The sequence below is a fragment of the Vespula pensylvanica genome, chromosome 22 (genome assembly GCF_014466175.1).
Source record: "Vespula pensylvanica isolate Volc-1 chromosome 22, ASM1446617v1, whole genome shotgun sequence".
NCBI lineage: Eukaryota > Metazoa > Arthropoda > Insecta > Hymenoptera > Vespidae > Vespula > Vespula pensylvanica.
Window position 1 is genome coordinate 1,470,388 of NC_057706.1, and position 17,051 is coordinate 1,487,438.

Consider the following 17,051-nt stretch of genomic DNA (forward strand, 5'->3'; position numbering starts at 1 on the left):
TATATATATATGTGTATTTATGTACGTATGTATGTTTATTCTCCTTCGAAAGTCCCTTGTTTTCTTTGTTGATATTGGATACAGTTAGATCGTAGTTCTCGTTTCGAAATGAAATTCCTCGAAAGACTTTGTCGAATCAAAGTTACGTATTTAATTTTCAAGTGCAATTTGTATATAAATATATATATATATATATATATATATATATATAGTTTTTGTTTAATTTTAATTTTCTGCTATGAAATTAATCGTTGATCGAAGAAGAGTCAACAAGAGTGATCATCAAGAGTATCAAGCTTGGAGAAATCGACATTTTCAAGTTTTCGATTCGAAAGCACTTTCGATCGATTATTTATTCGTTTCTCTCTTTCTCTCTCTTTCTCTCTCTCTCTCTCTCTGTCTGTCTGTCTTATTATTTTACGTACACTACATCGACTCTAAGAATAAACGTGTCAGTTTCCGGACTTATCGAACCGATACATACATACATACATACCATACATAAATACATAGTAACTTCGAATCCGATTCGTCACGTTGGTACGTTGAAGTCAGATGCTCGGATGCATATGCAGATGGGTGTACTGTTTTGTACGTCGTGTTATATTATACTCAGGCTACAAAAATCTTTTTTTTCTTTTCCTTTTTTTTCCCTAAATTTCTTCGCACCCCACCGTCGGAGAATTAATTAACTGACTCTTTGCTTTCCTCGTATATTTTCGTTTTATTAATAAACGATCTTTTTTCTTTTCTTTTTTTTTTTTTTTTGCTTTCTTTCTTTTCTCTCTCTCTCTCAAGACGAGACGTCAGCAGGACGATAAGAGAAAAAAGTGAGAAAAAGAGGGGAGGAAACAATGGATATTAATTAGCTTTTAAATGTTGCCTCAACAATTTCGATGAGATATGGAATGAATAAACGAAAGGTCGATAGAAAGAGAAAGAGAAAGAGAAAGAAAAAGAAAGGAGTAAGGGGAGTCTGGGTAAGGGTGAGAGGGGGTCTGGTTGAGAAGGACGGGGATCTTTATCGGTCTCGCTTCTTTATCATGCGCGCGACCAACGTTGGAATCGCGGTTGATCGTCACGGTGCAAACGAAATTATCACGGATATATTCGTATATAAGTAAGAAAGGATGGTGAACTCTATAGGGTACGCAGGTGTAAGAGAGTGGGGCAGCCCTCTTAATTATTCGAAAATTAAGGGACGCTGACGTGCAATAATCGTTAGCAAAATTTTGTATAACGTATGCGATCTCTCTTCGTTCGCATATGCTTTACGTCGATTTTTAGATGTTTGCGTCGACGTTTTACGAATTTTTTTTTTTTTTTTTTCGTTTTCTCTTTTTCTTTTTTGGAACGTGATGGCGTGAAAATTAAACGCGGTATAGGAAAACATACCCTGAGAGAGAGAGAGAGAGAGAGAGAGAAAGAGATATAGAATATATTTCGTTTCATACTTCATTTATTGGTCGAACGATTTAAAAGCAATGATGAGTAATATACGGCCTCGCGAGTCGCGTGCCGCCTGACGAATCGTTTATCTGCGAGCCTACAGTTAAATAAGTATTCCAATTCATTAGTGTAATGTAAAAATTTTTGCGAAGGAAAGACAGAGAGAGAGAGAGAGAGAGAGAGAGAGAGAGAAAGAGAAATCTTTGAAGTATTTTAAACGATTATTTTATTTCTTTGATCGTACATACGTTTTTACGTCAAAGATTATAATCACTGACGAACGGAGTAAATCAAAATGAAAAATTTCTTTTGAGATTTTAGTAATCGCGATAGTAACAAATTGCACGTCGTGTAAACCGATTTTACAAGATTTAATAATTTTTATTAATTCCTATTCTTATTAATCGGGTAATTATATCATATTACATATTACGTACTGAGCCCTAATGAATTATTAAATTTTCAAATTTTCGCCGATGGCGGAAATCTACGATGATAAGTATGATAAGAGCGAGAACAGAAAGAAAAATAAATGTAATGTTTAAATCGGTAATAGTAATACTTAAATCGACGCGTGGATAATGGACGTACATAAATAATAGATTAAATAATACTAATAATAACAATCATTCGCTAATAAAACGAAAGATATCTTATATGCATCGAAAATAATTGAGCTTTCGAATTAAAGAAAAAAAAAAAAAAAAAAGAAAAGAAAAGAAAAGAAAAGAAAAGACAATAATTGCAACGCAGAAGCACGTATAGAAAACGAGGGATAAAGGAAATAAGCGAAAAGAAAAGAAAAGAAAAGAAAAATGAAAAAAAGGAGGATGGTTTCGATTTAACGCGATACAACCACCGGTGCCGATCGTAAAATCTCTCGTACGCTTTTACTCGAAGGAGTCGTGGATTTTGGTATTTTTTGATTTTTTTTTTCTCTCTTCCCTTCATCCTCCCTCCTTCATTCCCCTCCTCTCTTCCTCGTTGAAACTCCTCGCAGCTGTCGCGTCAAAACGCGTCACGTATTTCGCGGTTTACTTGCCGGTGGTTTATACGATGATGGTGACTCGGTCATACTTTTTCTCTCTTTCTTTCTCTCTCTGTCTATCTATCCGTTTGTCTCTCTCTCTCTCTCTCTCTCTCTCTCTCTCCTTATCTTTTTATCTCTTTATCTCTCTTGGATTTGCGCCCTTCCGGAAGGTGGTCACTTTATTTACGGTATCTTTTCTTTTCTTTTTTTTTTTTTTTATTTCTTTTCTTTCTTCTTTTTCCTTTCCTTTTTATTTTTGTTTTTATTATTCGTTTACCGATTTTTTTTTCTTATCTATTTCTCTTTCTCTTTCTCTCTATCTCAGTTTTCGAGATCGAGAACACGAAACTCGTGTTCATGAGTGGTGCGAGCAAATGCGACGATTGATTTCTCGATTGATCTCTCAGAAGAAACCAAAACGGAAATCTTCTCTTGCATGCCGATACGATACATTGCCGATGACCAAGCGAATTTATTTTCGTTTTAAGAGTTTTAACGAACCTTTTCCCTTTCTCTGTGCCTAATTAAAAGTAATCGTGATTAATGATCCTTCTTTCTCTCTTTCTCTTTCTCTCTCTCTCCAATGGTAGGTCCTTCGTTTAATTCGTAAATAAAAATATCACAATGATAAAAACAATCTTCTCTCATACGTTCGAAGTATCGAATCGAAATATTTCCGTCGTTGGTTCGTGACGTAAAAATCTTAGAAGAAAAGAGATACGATCACGCTTGCATCGAGAGAGAAAAAAAGGAAATAACAACGAATAAAAAAAAAAAAAAAAAAAAAAAAAAAAAAAAACAGAGAAAAGTGTTACTTATTGGACTCGTTCGTCTCGTTGTCCCGTTGTAAAAATATTCGAAAAAAATATTCGCTGTCTTTTTCGTCGAGGGAAAACATTTTTTAGAAACAAAAAAAAGGAAAGAAAACCATGACAAAAAAAAAAGAAAGAAAGAAAGAAAGAAAGAAATCGAAAACAAGGAACGAAAAAGAACAACCAACTAAGAGAAAAACAGAAAAAAGAAAGAAAGAAAGAAAGAAAGAAAGAAAAAAACGAGGGACAAAAGGCGGTAGCGGTTTGGCGTCGTCGTCGGTGCTAGGAAGGTGATTTTAACGGTGATGCCTCTTAATTGGCGTGACCAGTGCAAAAGAAGGTGAAAAAGAAACCAGGGAAATATACGCGAATCACGAAAGCGACACGTTTTACGTTGCACCTGGCCAGTAGCAAAAGTGAACGAGCGAACGAGCGGGCAAACTGGGCCCCCCGATCGTATCGCTAAGACACGGTTATTATTAATTCTTTTTTTTGTCTACCACCGTGTATAGACCGTAATTAATATGCACGTCGCGAAAGACCCCAATTAAGTGCGCCTCGGGACCTTTTCTTTTTCCTCGAACCTCGGCTCTTCTTTTCCTTTCTCTTTCTCTCTGTCTGTTTCTCTCTCTCTCTCTCTCTCTCTTTGTCTCTCTCTTCTTTTCTTTTATAAATTTATTCTTTTCTCATCAACGTCAGCGAAAACTCGTTTAATATGATTTTCATGTACACGCGTATGTCGAGATTCTTCTTAAATGAACTTTCGACTTTAGTTACAGAGCGGCCGGCTGCATTTTTATCAACCTTTTCTTTTTCTTTTTTTTTTTTTTTTTTTCTTTTTTTTCTAGAACGAATGAACGAGAAAATGTGGAGAAATTCTTCTTTCTCCTTTTTGCATGCGTATGCGCGTGGCTTTTTTTCTTTTTTTTTTTCTCTTTTGGTTTTATATCATATTTAGCAGAACGAACGTCTCTATTTGTTACGTGCGAATAATTAATTATGTTCTTCTTTTATGTTTCTTTTTCTCTTCATTTTTTAAGAGATCCTATATGAGGAATAGATCTGGAAGAGTACATCGATATTCGATTTATATCTCGATATATATTAATCGAATTTCTACCGATTCCAAATTAATTTCGCCTGAAGAAATGTAGAATTATTTTGTATTTTTCTATCTCTTTCTTCTTTTTTTCTTTTTTTTCTTTTTTTTTTTTTTTTACGTTACAAGCGTAAGTCTTTCAACAACCATAGTCCTTTACGTCCTTCGAAAGAAATGAGAATGAAAGAGAGAGATAGTACTACAATCTTCCCCTCTCTCTCTCTCTCTCTCTCTCTCTCTTTCTCCTTTGAAATTCCCCTTTTTCACCCACATCTCGGTTTCCCTATCCCAATTATCGAGTATAAGAGAGAAGCTCGAAGTTCGCGATGGGACAAAAGGGGCGAGGGTGGGGGTAGATGTGGAGGAGAGTCGGGTGAAAAGAAGAAAGAAAAAAGAGAAAGCAAAAAAAGGAGAACGAAAAACAAAAATAAAAAAAAAATAATAATAAAACGAAAAAGGACAGAAAGAAAAAAAAAGGAGAAGGAGGAGAAGAAGGAGAAACAAGCGTTATAGTTTATCGTCCATCATCGTCATCGTCATTCGTCATCGTTATCGTTATCGTCATCGTTATCATCATATCGTCATCGTTGTCGAAAATGAAATTTCGACGTTTCGACGTCATAGACGTCTTCCTTACGCATGTCCTACAAAAATATGTTTTTTTCCTGGTTACAGGGGTAGCGTCACCGCCGCCCTACCAGAATCCTCGCTCGACCAGGTCGGCAACGGATGGCGGTGAGTGATTTTTCCCTCCGTTCCAAACCAAAACTCTCCCTGTCTCCTCCCTGTCCTTTTCTTTCTCTCTCTCCTTTCTCTGCAACTTCTTCTGCAAAGTAAACCTATCACAAATCGAGTATCGAGAGGGGTTGGTCGAAAGAGTGTGACTGGGGGAGAGAGAAAGAGAGAGAGAGAGAGAGAATGATCTCGAAGGCTTAAATATAACGACGATAACGATGACGACTACGACTACGACTACGACTACTCCCTGCTGTTTCTGTCGTTTTAGTCGAATGAAAGTGATATTGAGTAGAAAAGAGATTTTTTAATAGTAAAGAGAAAGAGAGAAGGAGGGAGAGAGTTATCGAGTGTTCTTTTTTCTTTTCTTCTTTCTTTTCTTTTTTTTTTTTTTTTTTTTTTTTTTAAGTACTTAAATTAGATGCGTTTTTTGTATTATTGTTAATCTTCATCGCGCGAAAATCTGAGACGAGATTATAGTACGAATGTATATCTAATGGAAATTAATGTTTTATTAGATTTCTCGATAGAAAAAAAAAAAAAAAAAAAAAAAAAAAAAGAGAGAGAAAGAAAGAGAGAGGAAGAGTTTCTTTTTCGAGACGAATCGAATTTCTCTTTTTATTCATTTCTTCCTTTTTTTTTTTTTTCTAAGATATTTGAATTAAGCAGAAATGTTTTTTCTAGTCTTTTTTCTCTGTGGAAAGCGTGTAAGATGCGATGCGATCGATTACAATCGCGTTAGAAAAACTGCGCCATTCGATAACTCTTACCGAAGAAAAAAGAGAGAGAGAGAGAGAGAGAGAGAGAGAGAGAGAAAGAAAAAAAAAAGAAAAGAACTCGAAAAGTTTCCCAGCGTTCGATGAAAATAACGATATAAAAGGTATATAACCCTTGGACTCGTGCCAATCTAGAGAATTCGAAAGCTCGTCCCCATGAAACCTTACGACTAGATGACAGAATTTACTTACAAGTGTAATCCGTTGATAGTTAAACGTTAAATATCGTTTCGATCTTACGAAACGTGGAAGATATTAAAATTGAACGTTACGAAACAATAGGTAGAATATAAATCGTCCTTAAGAAAAGAAATTTTCCATTTGTTCAGAACGACCAATCGAGAATAAAATAAATGATCGAATTCAAGAACAGATATAATAAAATTAATAACAGTCATATCAAAACGAGAAAACGTGTTTGAAGGTGAGGATCGATCGCAAAACGATTTTGAACGCGAGATCGCGTAGATCACCTTTTTTCTTGAAAAACAAAAAAAAAATGTAAGGGCGATAATTAAGAAGAAAAAAAAAAAAGAAAAAAAAAAGAAAAAGATAACGACGAAACGAAGCTTCGTCGAAAATGAAAAACGATTTGCTGTTATTTGCGAAATAAAAAAGGGAAAAAAAAACATATCTGATACGAATGAATAAGAATGATTAGAATAAGAAGAACGATTTGGTGAAAAATTGGAAAAGAAATTTGGCCGATCGAACGAACGGTTATCGACTCTTACGACGATGGCAGTGACTGACAAGAAGACTGGGGCTGCTTTTTGTTTTCTCTCTCTCTTTCTCTCTCTCTCTCTCGAATAAGTTATCGATCAGTGCTCTTTTCAAACAGGGCTTCCCAATCCTGTAAACGTCATAAGCTTACGCTTATGTTAGATTTAACCGGTGAGTCGCGGTCGTACGATCGACCGTAGCGCGTTTACTTTTTTTTTTCTTTTTACGTAAATCGGCAAAACAGTTCTCGAGAATTAGAAAACGTTGGTATATAAAATATTTCCTTCGTTTCTATTTAAACAACGAACTGTATTAAATGGTTAATTTTATCGAACGATTTATTTCGTCGTTATCGTCATCGTTGTCATCGTGATGGTCGTCATTATCATCGTGATCTCGTCGAACCTATTGAAGTATCGAACATATAAGGGACGAACGTTTGCGAAAGTGTTTGTAGAGAGAACCCTGTATATAAGAATGAGAGTGAGAGTGAGAATGTGTGCGCTGAGAGAGAAAGTAGAATTTAATCTCTCCTTCTCTGTCGTTCCCTCGTTCTCACTATGTCCCAGAGAGAGAGAAAGAGAGAGAAAGAGAGAAAGCGTTCGGCAAGGACGAGCTTTCTCTCCCTGGATCCTGAGATAGCCCGTGCTCCTGGTGCGAAAATTCTCCAAGGGTGCGTGGCCACTATTGATTCCAGGGCTCTGCCACCCTTACGCACCCTCGCATTTCTCTCTCTCTCTCTCTCTCTCTCTCTTTCTCTTTCTCGTTCTCGTTCTAGCTCGCTAGCTCTCTCTCTTCGTCGTCGTTGTCGTTGTCGTCGTCGTCGTCGTCGTCGTCGTCGTCGTCGTCGTCGACCCTCCACGTCTTCCGTCCTTTTCCTTCTACTCTATCTTCTCTTCCTCTCGAAGGACCCTTTCTCCTCCTCTAGTTCTGAATTACCTACGTCGCTGCTTCTCCTCTCATCCTTCCCAACGGTTGGTCCATCTCCGAGGGATAAAATCCACCCTGGGCGTCGTCTCCTTTATCCCAGATATTCTCTCTCTTTCTCTCTCTTTCTCTTTTTCTCTTTCTCTCTCTCTCTCTCTCTCTCTCTCTCTCTCTCTCTCTCTCTCTCTCTCTCTCTCTCTTTTACTCTCTCTTTCTTCGTCTATCTATATATCTGGCTATATTTCTTTCTCTTTCTTTTTCTTTCTCTCCCTTTCTTCGTCTATCTATATATCTGTCTATATTTCTTTCTCTTTCTTTCCTTCTTTCTTGCTTTCTTCTTTCTTTCTTTCTTTCTTTCTTTCTTTCTTTCTTTCCTTTTTTCTTCCTACCCTCTTCGACGTTCTCCCAACGTCCCAGTTATCAAAATGCTCAGCGGAATTTTCTATACGCTTCTCTCCAATCGTATAGAGAAAACGTATTAACGATTTTCTAATCGATGTCTGGAAAATATATCTTTTTATCATTCCTACGCGTATCGTTGTTAGACTCTTCTCTCAATCGTACGTACGTATATATTTCTGTATGTATTTATGTATGTATGTATGTATGTATGTATGTATGTATGTATGTATCTCTTCTTTTACGTCCAACTCGTTACGGTTCGACGATGAAGTTAGAACGAAAAATACAATAAAATAGAAAGAAACAAAAAAAGCAGGCCATTCGACGCTACAAAGTTGAGATAAAGGCGAAACTTAAAGTCTATGAGATAAGATAATTATCTTTTTCTACTTCTTCTTTTTAATCAATACGAATTTATTTTTCCTATGACGTTATATTAATATGTGAATTTGTTAATTATCATTACGATTGTTTGTGACTTATCCATACCTAATAAAAAAAAAAAAAATGAAAGACATATATATACATATACACATATATATAGAACATATAAATACACACATGTAGAACGAAATATATAAGTATTATGATCTTGTGACGATTTAAAAGAAACATCGAGAGGCTCTTTCTTTCTTGCGACAGACAATATATATCGTACATAAGAAACTATCGTGCTACCTTATCGTTTCTCCAGATTGTACGTGACCGATAAGAGTTGGACTACTGGAATTCGGTTATTTTCCTTTGCTCGGGAAGAACCCTTGAGTTTTTTAAAGCGTTCGTCCAAAGCTACTAAGATATCACGTTGTTACGAATTGAAGAAGACACGCTATACATATCTACTACGTATAAATAATACGTATACGTAGACGTATAATATTATTGACACGTACACGGAATATACTTATAGTTCACGTCTCTCTCTCTCTCTCTCTATATATATATATATATATATATATATATATACTATACTTACATATCTATATTAATATATATTCCACATAAAATTTTACGTTATCTATAAAAATTGTATATATATATATATATACACTTTATTATACTTATATCTACATAGTTCTACGTTATGTACATACAAATTTATAGACTTCATACACACACACATTTATCACTATCTCTGATAATATTCGGGAAGGAGATATAGACAATTGATCGATAGTTAAGATAGCTTCGAGAGGAGAGAGAAAAAAGAAAAAAGTAACAAAACGGTATCGATAAATCGATGGGGTTAATCTTTTGTCTCCTCTCTCTCTTTCTCTCTCTCTCTCTCTCTCTCCCTCTCTCTCTTTCTTTTTTTCTCTCTTTTACCGGAAGTAGTACGACACAAAGCAGAGAGGCTCGAGATCACGCGTTGACGATTTTCTCCTAGGTAGACTTCTCCCTAAATAGATAAGATAGATAGATAGATAGATAGACGGATAGATACATCTAGTCTATCTTCTAGGAAAAGCTTCTTGTGTAAGAGACTCGCGGAAAAGTATGAGGGTGGTTGGTGAGGGGTTGAAAGAAGACTAGTACAACGAGTATACCACGAGATGTGAGTTTTCGGAGGGAACTGGGGGTGGTACAACGTACGATTTACGCTCGGCCAAGAGGATAATCGATTGATCGCGTTCGTCGACTACGGAATTGGTTGTTAGAAAGAGAGAGAGAGAGAGAGAGAGAGAGAGAGAGAGAGAATGCACAAGGGCGCGAGTATACGTGAAACTTGGTTTAATGCGCGCGAAATATGTACGTAGAGAGGGATATAAGAACTTGTGTGTGTATGTGTGCGTGCGTGTTGAACCAATACATGGAAATATGCGAACACTCGCTGAACAAAGGATGCAGCTCTTTCTCTCTCTCTCTTTTTTTTTTCTCTCTCTTTCTTTTTAACGATAAAAAGAAGATAGGGTTCAAATGATCGAACTCAAAAAATCTTCCTTAAGAAAAAAAAAAAAAAAAAGAAAAGAAAAGAAAAGAAGAAACAAAAAATCAAGTAAGAAAAAATATAATAAATAAATAAATAAAAAGACATTAGAAAAAATATATATGTATACGTATACATACGTAGAAAAAGTTTTGATCAATCTCATCGTTTTTGTATCGATCTCACGATGAGATTCTTATCCGTTGATGCATATATTCTAAAGAAAGACACACTGATAAGGAGTAATCGAGGAAAGTGAACTAAAAATACATTCTCGCGTTAAAGAGAGAAAGAGAGAATAGCAAGGTCATTATTAATCTTTCTGAATAATTCATTTTAACCATATAACGAAACGACATAGTATCTATACACATACATAAGTATCGACGATTTCGAAGTACTCATATTTTTTCGTTCTCCCTCTCTCTCCTCTCTTCCCTCTCTCCTCTTTACCCTCTCACTCTTTAAAGAGGAACGATCGATGAGTTATCGATTCGACTTAACCCAATCGCGCGAAACTATTTCGAGAAGTTCTTTCGTGAAAAAAAGATAACACCTCGTTCAGATCAACTCGAAGATAAAATTCATATTTCACGAAAGATGGGTCATAATATAGATTAAAGAGAGAGATGGCTATAGAAAAAAAAAAGAAGGAAAAGAAAGGTCGTCGAGTCAAAAAATTCTATCAAAAAGCAAACAGTGTTTCTAACGTTTGACGACGTTAAGACGACCAGATTACGATAAATTATCTATTAATTTATTTATCTATCCATCTATTTATTTATCTATCCACCCATCTCTATTCCCATTTTCTGCGTTAATCCACGCGCATTATCGCTTTTATCAGACGAGAATAACTTGAAAACGTAACGTTGTTTGATTCGAAACGTTAACCCGTGAGCGGGCTTAGCTCTTTGGGATTTCCCGAATCCCGGTAATAATTCGAGACCTTGAGGATTATCATCTACGAGTTTAGCCACGAATTGCGGAACGGAAACGATGCTGCATTCCCCGTTTGCTCGAAAGATAATCCTTTTCGAACTGTTGGAACAGTTCGAACGTTTCGGACGATCGAGTCTCTACATACATACATACATAAATACATACATAGATACATACATAAATACATATATATATATATATATCCAACTTAGTGATAGATTTAGTGTAGGTTTATATAAGCATTACATAAATACTTAGTTTACACGTGTATAATCGACGCGCGTCACGACGCCCCAAAAAAAAGGGACTTTGAAAAAGGCACGTTCTTGTACGAATGTATCGAAAGATAAAAAAAGAAAGAAAGAAAAAGAGAAGAGTGTGGACAAAAAAAAAAAAAAGAAAAGAAACTCCTTTGTCTTTTTCGTAGAGACGCTTAGTAGTAAAATGGGCAAACGGCAGGCAAGATGGTGGGTGAGGATTTGGGTGAGGGTTGAGGAAGAGGAAGAGAGAGGAGGGAACACCTGCGATGCATTTGGCCAGGTTTCTCTTTCCCGGTTGTCAGCCCTATGAATGATAAATCTAGTCCAAGGATAACACCCTCGTCATTGCCGAAGCTAATGACGAAAGGAACCTTTCTCGACTGTAGGGTAGAGAAGAAGAAAAGAGAAAGAGAAAAAAGAAAAAGAGAGAGAAGAAAAATACTCGGAAATATCCGTATACCTGCCATGACGCGAGGAGAACGAGAAGGAAACCATGGTGATCGGTAGGGTGGGATGAAAGGGGGACTCAGAGAGGACCGAGGTCGGGGAGAGAACCCAAAAATCTTTGCTTTTTCTACCTGAACAAGATTCGAACGGTACGGAAACAACCCCCGTTGGACACTATTTCTTCTTCTTTTGCTTCTTTTGCTTCGAACGTATAAAGTCTCCTTGTTCGTTACTTCGAAAAATCTTACGGAAGATTTCACGCCTTGTTTCTCTTTTTCCCTCTCTCTCCCTTTTTTGCCTTTCTTATTTCTCTATCTTTTCTTTCTTTTCTTTTTCTTTTTCTTTTTTTTTTTTCCTTTTCGTTCTTTTATTTCTTTGTCCTCTTTTCTCTCCACGATTTCTAACCAAATAACCAAGAAAAATCTCGATGCGTTTTATGAGTCCCTTCCGTCGAAACCCCCTCACCCCTCTTTCCTTCCCCTCCTTCTGTCTCAAATGCGTGTCCCTTTCCATCCACCGAAACGATCGTGTTCCGCTCTCGTGTGTATCATTTTTACGCGCGTAACTGACGATTAGGTACAATCTTCTTCCTCCTTTTTCTTTTCCGTTTTCTTTTATGTTTTTTCTTTTCTTTTCTTTTCTTTTCTTTTTCTTTATATCGACTAATCGACGGAAGAGGGCGAAATTCGGTGGGTGTGCGCGCGTGTATTATATGGGGTAGATTTTTTTGATTTTGTGGAACGTAAACACCACGACGATCATGTATTTACTTACGTAGTATAATCGTTCTTCGAGCGTTCCAAATTAAAATTACTTGGAAATTTCGTTGATACGTTTTCGCGTATGTTTGACGTGTTTGGATTCTATTAGAAAAGAGAAAAAGGAAGAAAAATTGACGATAGAAAAATAGACATAGAGTGTGATGATTGATTAATGGAAGTTGAAGCGTGTTTGTTTATTTCGATTAAGTAATCACGAATTGATTTTAATTCTAATTGATGAATATCTATGCATAATATCGTGTATAATATATTAATATATTATTTTGATATCAGGAATTATTCCTAAGAAACTAAAATAACATTAAAAACTACATACCTAATAAAGATCACTCGTTGATCTTCCTTTCGAAAAAATAACAATAATAAAAATAATAATAATAATAATAATAATAATAATAATAATAATAATAATAATAATAATAATAATAATAATAATAATAATAATGATGATGATAAAAATAACTTATTCTCATTTAATACATAATAAAAAATATATCGAAGGGAAACGTTTACCATCTCCTTTCGAATAAATTTTTTTGAAACACGAACGAAGAAAGAGTGGAAAGCAGAGAAAGATAGAAACAAACAGATAGACAGACAGACAGACAGACAGACAGACAGATACAGAGAAAAAGAAAGAAAAAAAGAAAGAAAGAGAACGAAAGAAAAACAGAGAGAGATAAAAAAAAAATTAAATCGTGGGATTCTTCGAGATTTCTCACAGAGCCGGAATTTTCTTCTTTGATAACAAGAGACAAATAAAAGAGGATCGCGCGCGCACAGAATCGGTTTTGGCGGCAACGTAATTCCTTCCACTAACCCCTCTCTTCCTCCTCCTCCTCCTCCTCTTCTTCTTCTTTCATCACTACTACCACCACCTCTACGTCCACCTCCACCTCCATCACGAAGATAAGTTCATTCGTGTGGGGGTAAAGAGAGAAGGAAAGAAGGAAGCTATCGTTGTGGTGGGAGTCGGCCTTCGACAGATAGAATGGAGGACGCTGAAGAGGAGGAGGAGGAGGAGGAGGAGGAGGAGGATGGTAAAGAAAGATGAAGACGAGGAGGTTGAAGAGAGAACGGTGGAGGAAGAGGGAAAGGAACGAGGTGGTGCGTAGGTATCCGAAAAATTTCGTTACTAACAATAAGTATCGTTAGAAGATGTTCGAAAAACACCAATGCTCTGGGTCGCGCGCTTATAAAATTACCGAGACTCGAGACTCGAGAGCTAAATTTAAATCTTCCTTATATTTTCTTTTTGTTTTGACCTTGATAGAAGAAATATCGTTACGAAGATATCGTCGAAACAATTTCCTGCATTATTATATTATCACATTATTCGTACACTCCTCCAGTGTTAACTGTATAACGAACGATGGTGATGGTGAAAGAGAAATTAATTTTTTATGAAAACGTTTAAGAACGATGACGATCGTTTACCACCCTCCTCATACATCCTCCTACGATCATCCACCATTCTTTTTATTGCGTATTTTTTCGTGAACGTTATCTTTTTTTCTCTCATTAAATGATGATGATGATGATGATGATTAGAAAGAAAAGAAAGAAAAGAAAAAAAAAAAAGATATAAGAAAATAGGAGAAAGCATGTCGTTTTTAGTACGTACCGGTGCTCGCTAGACGGCGACTCATGTCGCGGGCCAATTGCGAAGCATATCGCGGCTTCCTTTTCTCTTTCGTCGACATCTTTAGAAAAGAAAAATATATATATATATATATTATGTTTACGTAATTGCAGAAGAAAAATCATTTGCAAATACTGCGAGGAAATGCGATCGAGTTTTCGTATTAATTAAATAAATGTCCAGGGTAAAATTTTTAAAGTGACCTAGGATAACTTAACGCAAAGTAAACGTTAACTCTCTTTCTATATATATATATATATATACAGTGAGAGAGGGAGAGGTAAAGATAGAAAGAGGAAGTTTGGAATTTACTAGAGTAGCTCGTATCGGGATAGAAAATCATGAGGGCATGAATCGCGAGATATCCAGGATGAAAGACGGAGAAAGTGAGTGAGTGAAAGGGAGAAAAAGAAGAAGAAGAAGAAAAAGGAAAAAAAGAAAAAAAAAGAGGGAGAAGGAGAAGGAGTAGAAAGCAAGGAGCGATGGGAGGAAGGTGTGGAGGGTGGAAGGGGGAAGAGAAAGAAACGCCCTTCCGGTGGTGCGTAGTACGGACTCGAGTAACGGCGTTAACGGGAAACGAGGGAGATGGAGAACGATTGAATTAGATTCTATCTCTCTCTCTCTTCTTTCACTCACTCTCTAGCTCACTCTTGTTCTCTCCGTCTATCTATCTCTCTCAGACGCACTCTCTGCGCCTGTAGTATACCTTCTTTTCCCTTCGATCCCACCGTTTTCCGCGCGGCCACGGCGAAGGAGGGGAAAAAGTCTAAGGTCGTGGCGTTAGAGGAGTAGGGGGTAGGAGAAGAAGGTGGTAGTAAGCGGGAGTGGGAGGGAAGGAGGTAAGAGAAGGAGGAAAGTGGTGGTGTTGGTAGTGGTGGTGATAGTAGCGATGGTGGTGGCGGCGGTGGTGGTGGTGGTGGTGGTGGTGGTGTTGGCGTTTGGTGGGGGGAGAAGAAGCCGTGGACGTGGTGGGGGTAGACTGGGCGCGGCCTACGACGGGGCACACCGCACCGCGCGCACCGCAAACGTTTGTGTGTTTAAAAATAATATCAGTGTCCTCTGGAAGCGCGCTTTCTCGCGAGATATCATACCTCGGGCCAATTTATAAGTCCAAAGCTTAAGCCACACTAAAGAAAAGGGCGCTCTTACGTAGGCACCATGCATCCCCAATGTTCTTCTATTTGTTCTTCTTCTTCGTCTTCTCCTTCTCATTATCATTTTAATATTTCTGCTTCTTTTTCGTTTACTTTTCTGTGCTTCTTCGTCACCTTTTTCTTCGTCGTCGTCTTCTTCTCCTCCTTCCTGTCGTTCTGTTAAGTTTTTGTTTGGATTTTTTTCTTTTTCTTTTATCTTCCCATTTTTTTTCTACTTGTTCTTCTTCTTCCTCTTGCCGTTGACAAAACTCGTGGTGCCGGTGCCCCCGTGAGATAGTAGTATTAGTGGTTGTGGGGTAGTAAAGTATTATTGGTGGTAGTGGTGGTGGTGGTGGTGGTGGTGATCTCTCGTTGGTGGTGGTGGTGGTAGTGGTAGTGGTGGTGGTAACAGTAGTGTGTGGTAGTGTATATGCGTGTGGGTCCGTGCTTCCGGATAGGTGAGCTCGATATCCCGGAGGATCTCTCTCTCTCTCTCTCTCTCTCTCTCTCTCTCTCTCTCTCTCTCTTATTCTCTCTCTCTCTTTTTCCTGAGAGCCCCTACATGGGCCATTGATCGTCGTGCAGTCGTCGCGATCGCGCTCCTCGAGACGCGTTCAAGTTCTCCGAGTAAAAGGCAAAAGGCAAAGAAATATAATATATATGTATATACAGATACGTACAAAGAGATAGAGCTAGAGACAAATATAAAGATAAAGATAAAGAAAGGTAGATCGAGGGAGGGAAAAAACAGGTAGGGGACGCTAATAGAGTAAATGAGGAGATATTCTCAGTAGTGATGGCTACGCGTGAAACACATTATTCTCTATAACAATAACAATACCAACAACGACGACGATGACGACGACGACGACGACGATAACAACATAACAATAAGAACAATAATAATAATAAATAATAATAATACCGTTTACGAAAATTTAAATCAAAGGGCTCGAAAGCCGCGCGGCGAACGCCTGGCACGCGACCGATTGATCCACGTGCGTGGTTAAACGCGCGCGCACGTTTTCTCTCTCTCTCTCTCTCTACTACTACTACTCTTTCGCGGTATAGAGAAAGAAAGATATATATATATATATATATATATATATATATAGAGAGAGAGAGAGAAAAGAATTATACGTATGTGAGAATATTACGTAGAAATAGTCATAGAAACTTGAAGGAATAGCGCGGGCAACTCGGCGAACGTGGTACTTCGGACAGAAAGAGAAAGAAGAAGAGAAATAGAAAGAGAAAGAAGGAAAAAGATAGAGAATATCTATGGTCGGAGATCGCGCCTATATCGTTCTCGGCCAATCACGTTCGAGAGTTGTAGAAGCGCGCTCGGTTGGTAAAGCCGCTTGTTCGACTCGCACGCGCAGGGAAAGAGACCGTGCAAGAGAAAGATAGAGATAGATAGATACATAGATAGAGATAGATAGACAGAGAGAGAGAGAGAGAGAGAGAGAGAGAGAAAGAGCGGAGGTGGTGGAAAAGGCAGAGCAAAGGCGGCAGTGGCGCCGCGATGAACGGTAAAGGGGGGTGGTAAAGGAGGAGGTGGTGAAGAAAGAGGAGGAGAAGAAAGAGGAGGAGGAGGATGAGGAGGAGGAGGTGGTACCTACCTCTCCTACTTTCTCTTTCTCACTCACTCTTTCTATTCTACTAGGCACTAGAATCGTCGTCGATCGTCGTTGTTGTCGTCGTCGTCGTCGTCGTCGTCGTCGTCGTCGTTGTTCTCATCGTCCGTCGTAGTAGAAATAGTTGTAGTAGTAGTTGTAGTAGTAGTGTAGTAGAAAGCAATCGCGGCGAGAGGCGGGGAGGGAAGTTCGAAGCTGCTCCACCCGCACGAGTTTCCCTTCGTTCGTTCGTTCGTTCGTTCGTTCGTTCGTTCGTTCGTTCAGAGAGAAAGCGAGAAAGATAGAGATAGAGAGAGTGAGAAAGAGAGAGAGAGAGAGAGAGAGAGAG

The 17,051-nt window shown here is 37.8% G+C and overlaps 1 protein-coding gene across 6 annotated transcripts in view; it reads left to right on the plus strand.

Moving 5' to 3' along the window:
* Positions 1-17,051, plus strand: part of LOC122636604 (insulin-like growth factor 2 mRNA-binding protein 1) — a 121,656-nt gene that overhangs the window by 35,512 nt on the left and 69,093 nt on the right. For 3 of the 6 annotated variants that reach the window (XM_043827994.1, XM_043827997.1, XM_043827993.1), the window contains exon 3: positions 5,066-5,125. The exons of the other annotated variants lie outside the window; for them this stretch is intronic. In XM_043827994.1, coding sequence (XP_043683929.1) covers positions 5,066-5,125 — 60 coding nt within the window. The remainder of the gene's footprint in view (positions 1-5,065; positions 5,126-17,051) is intronic. 6 annotated transcript variants of the gene reach the window in all.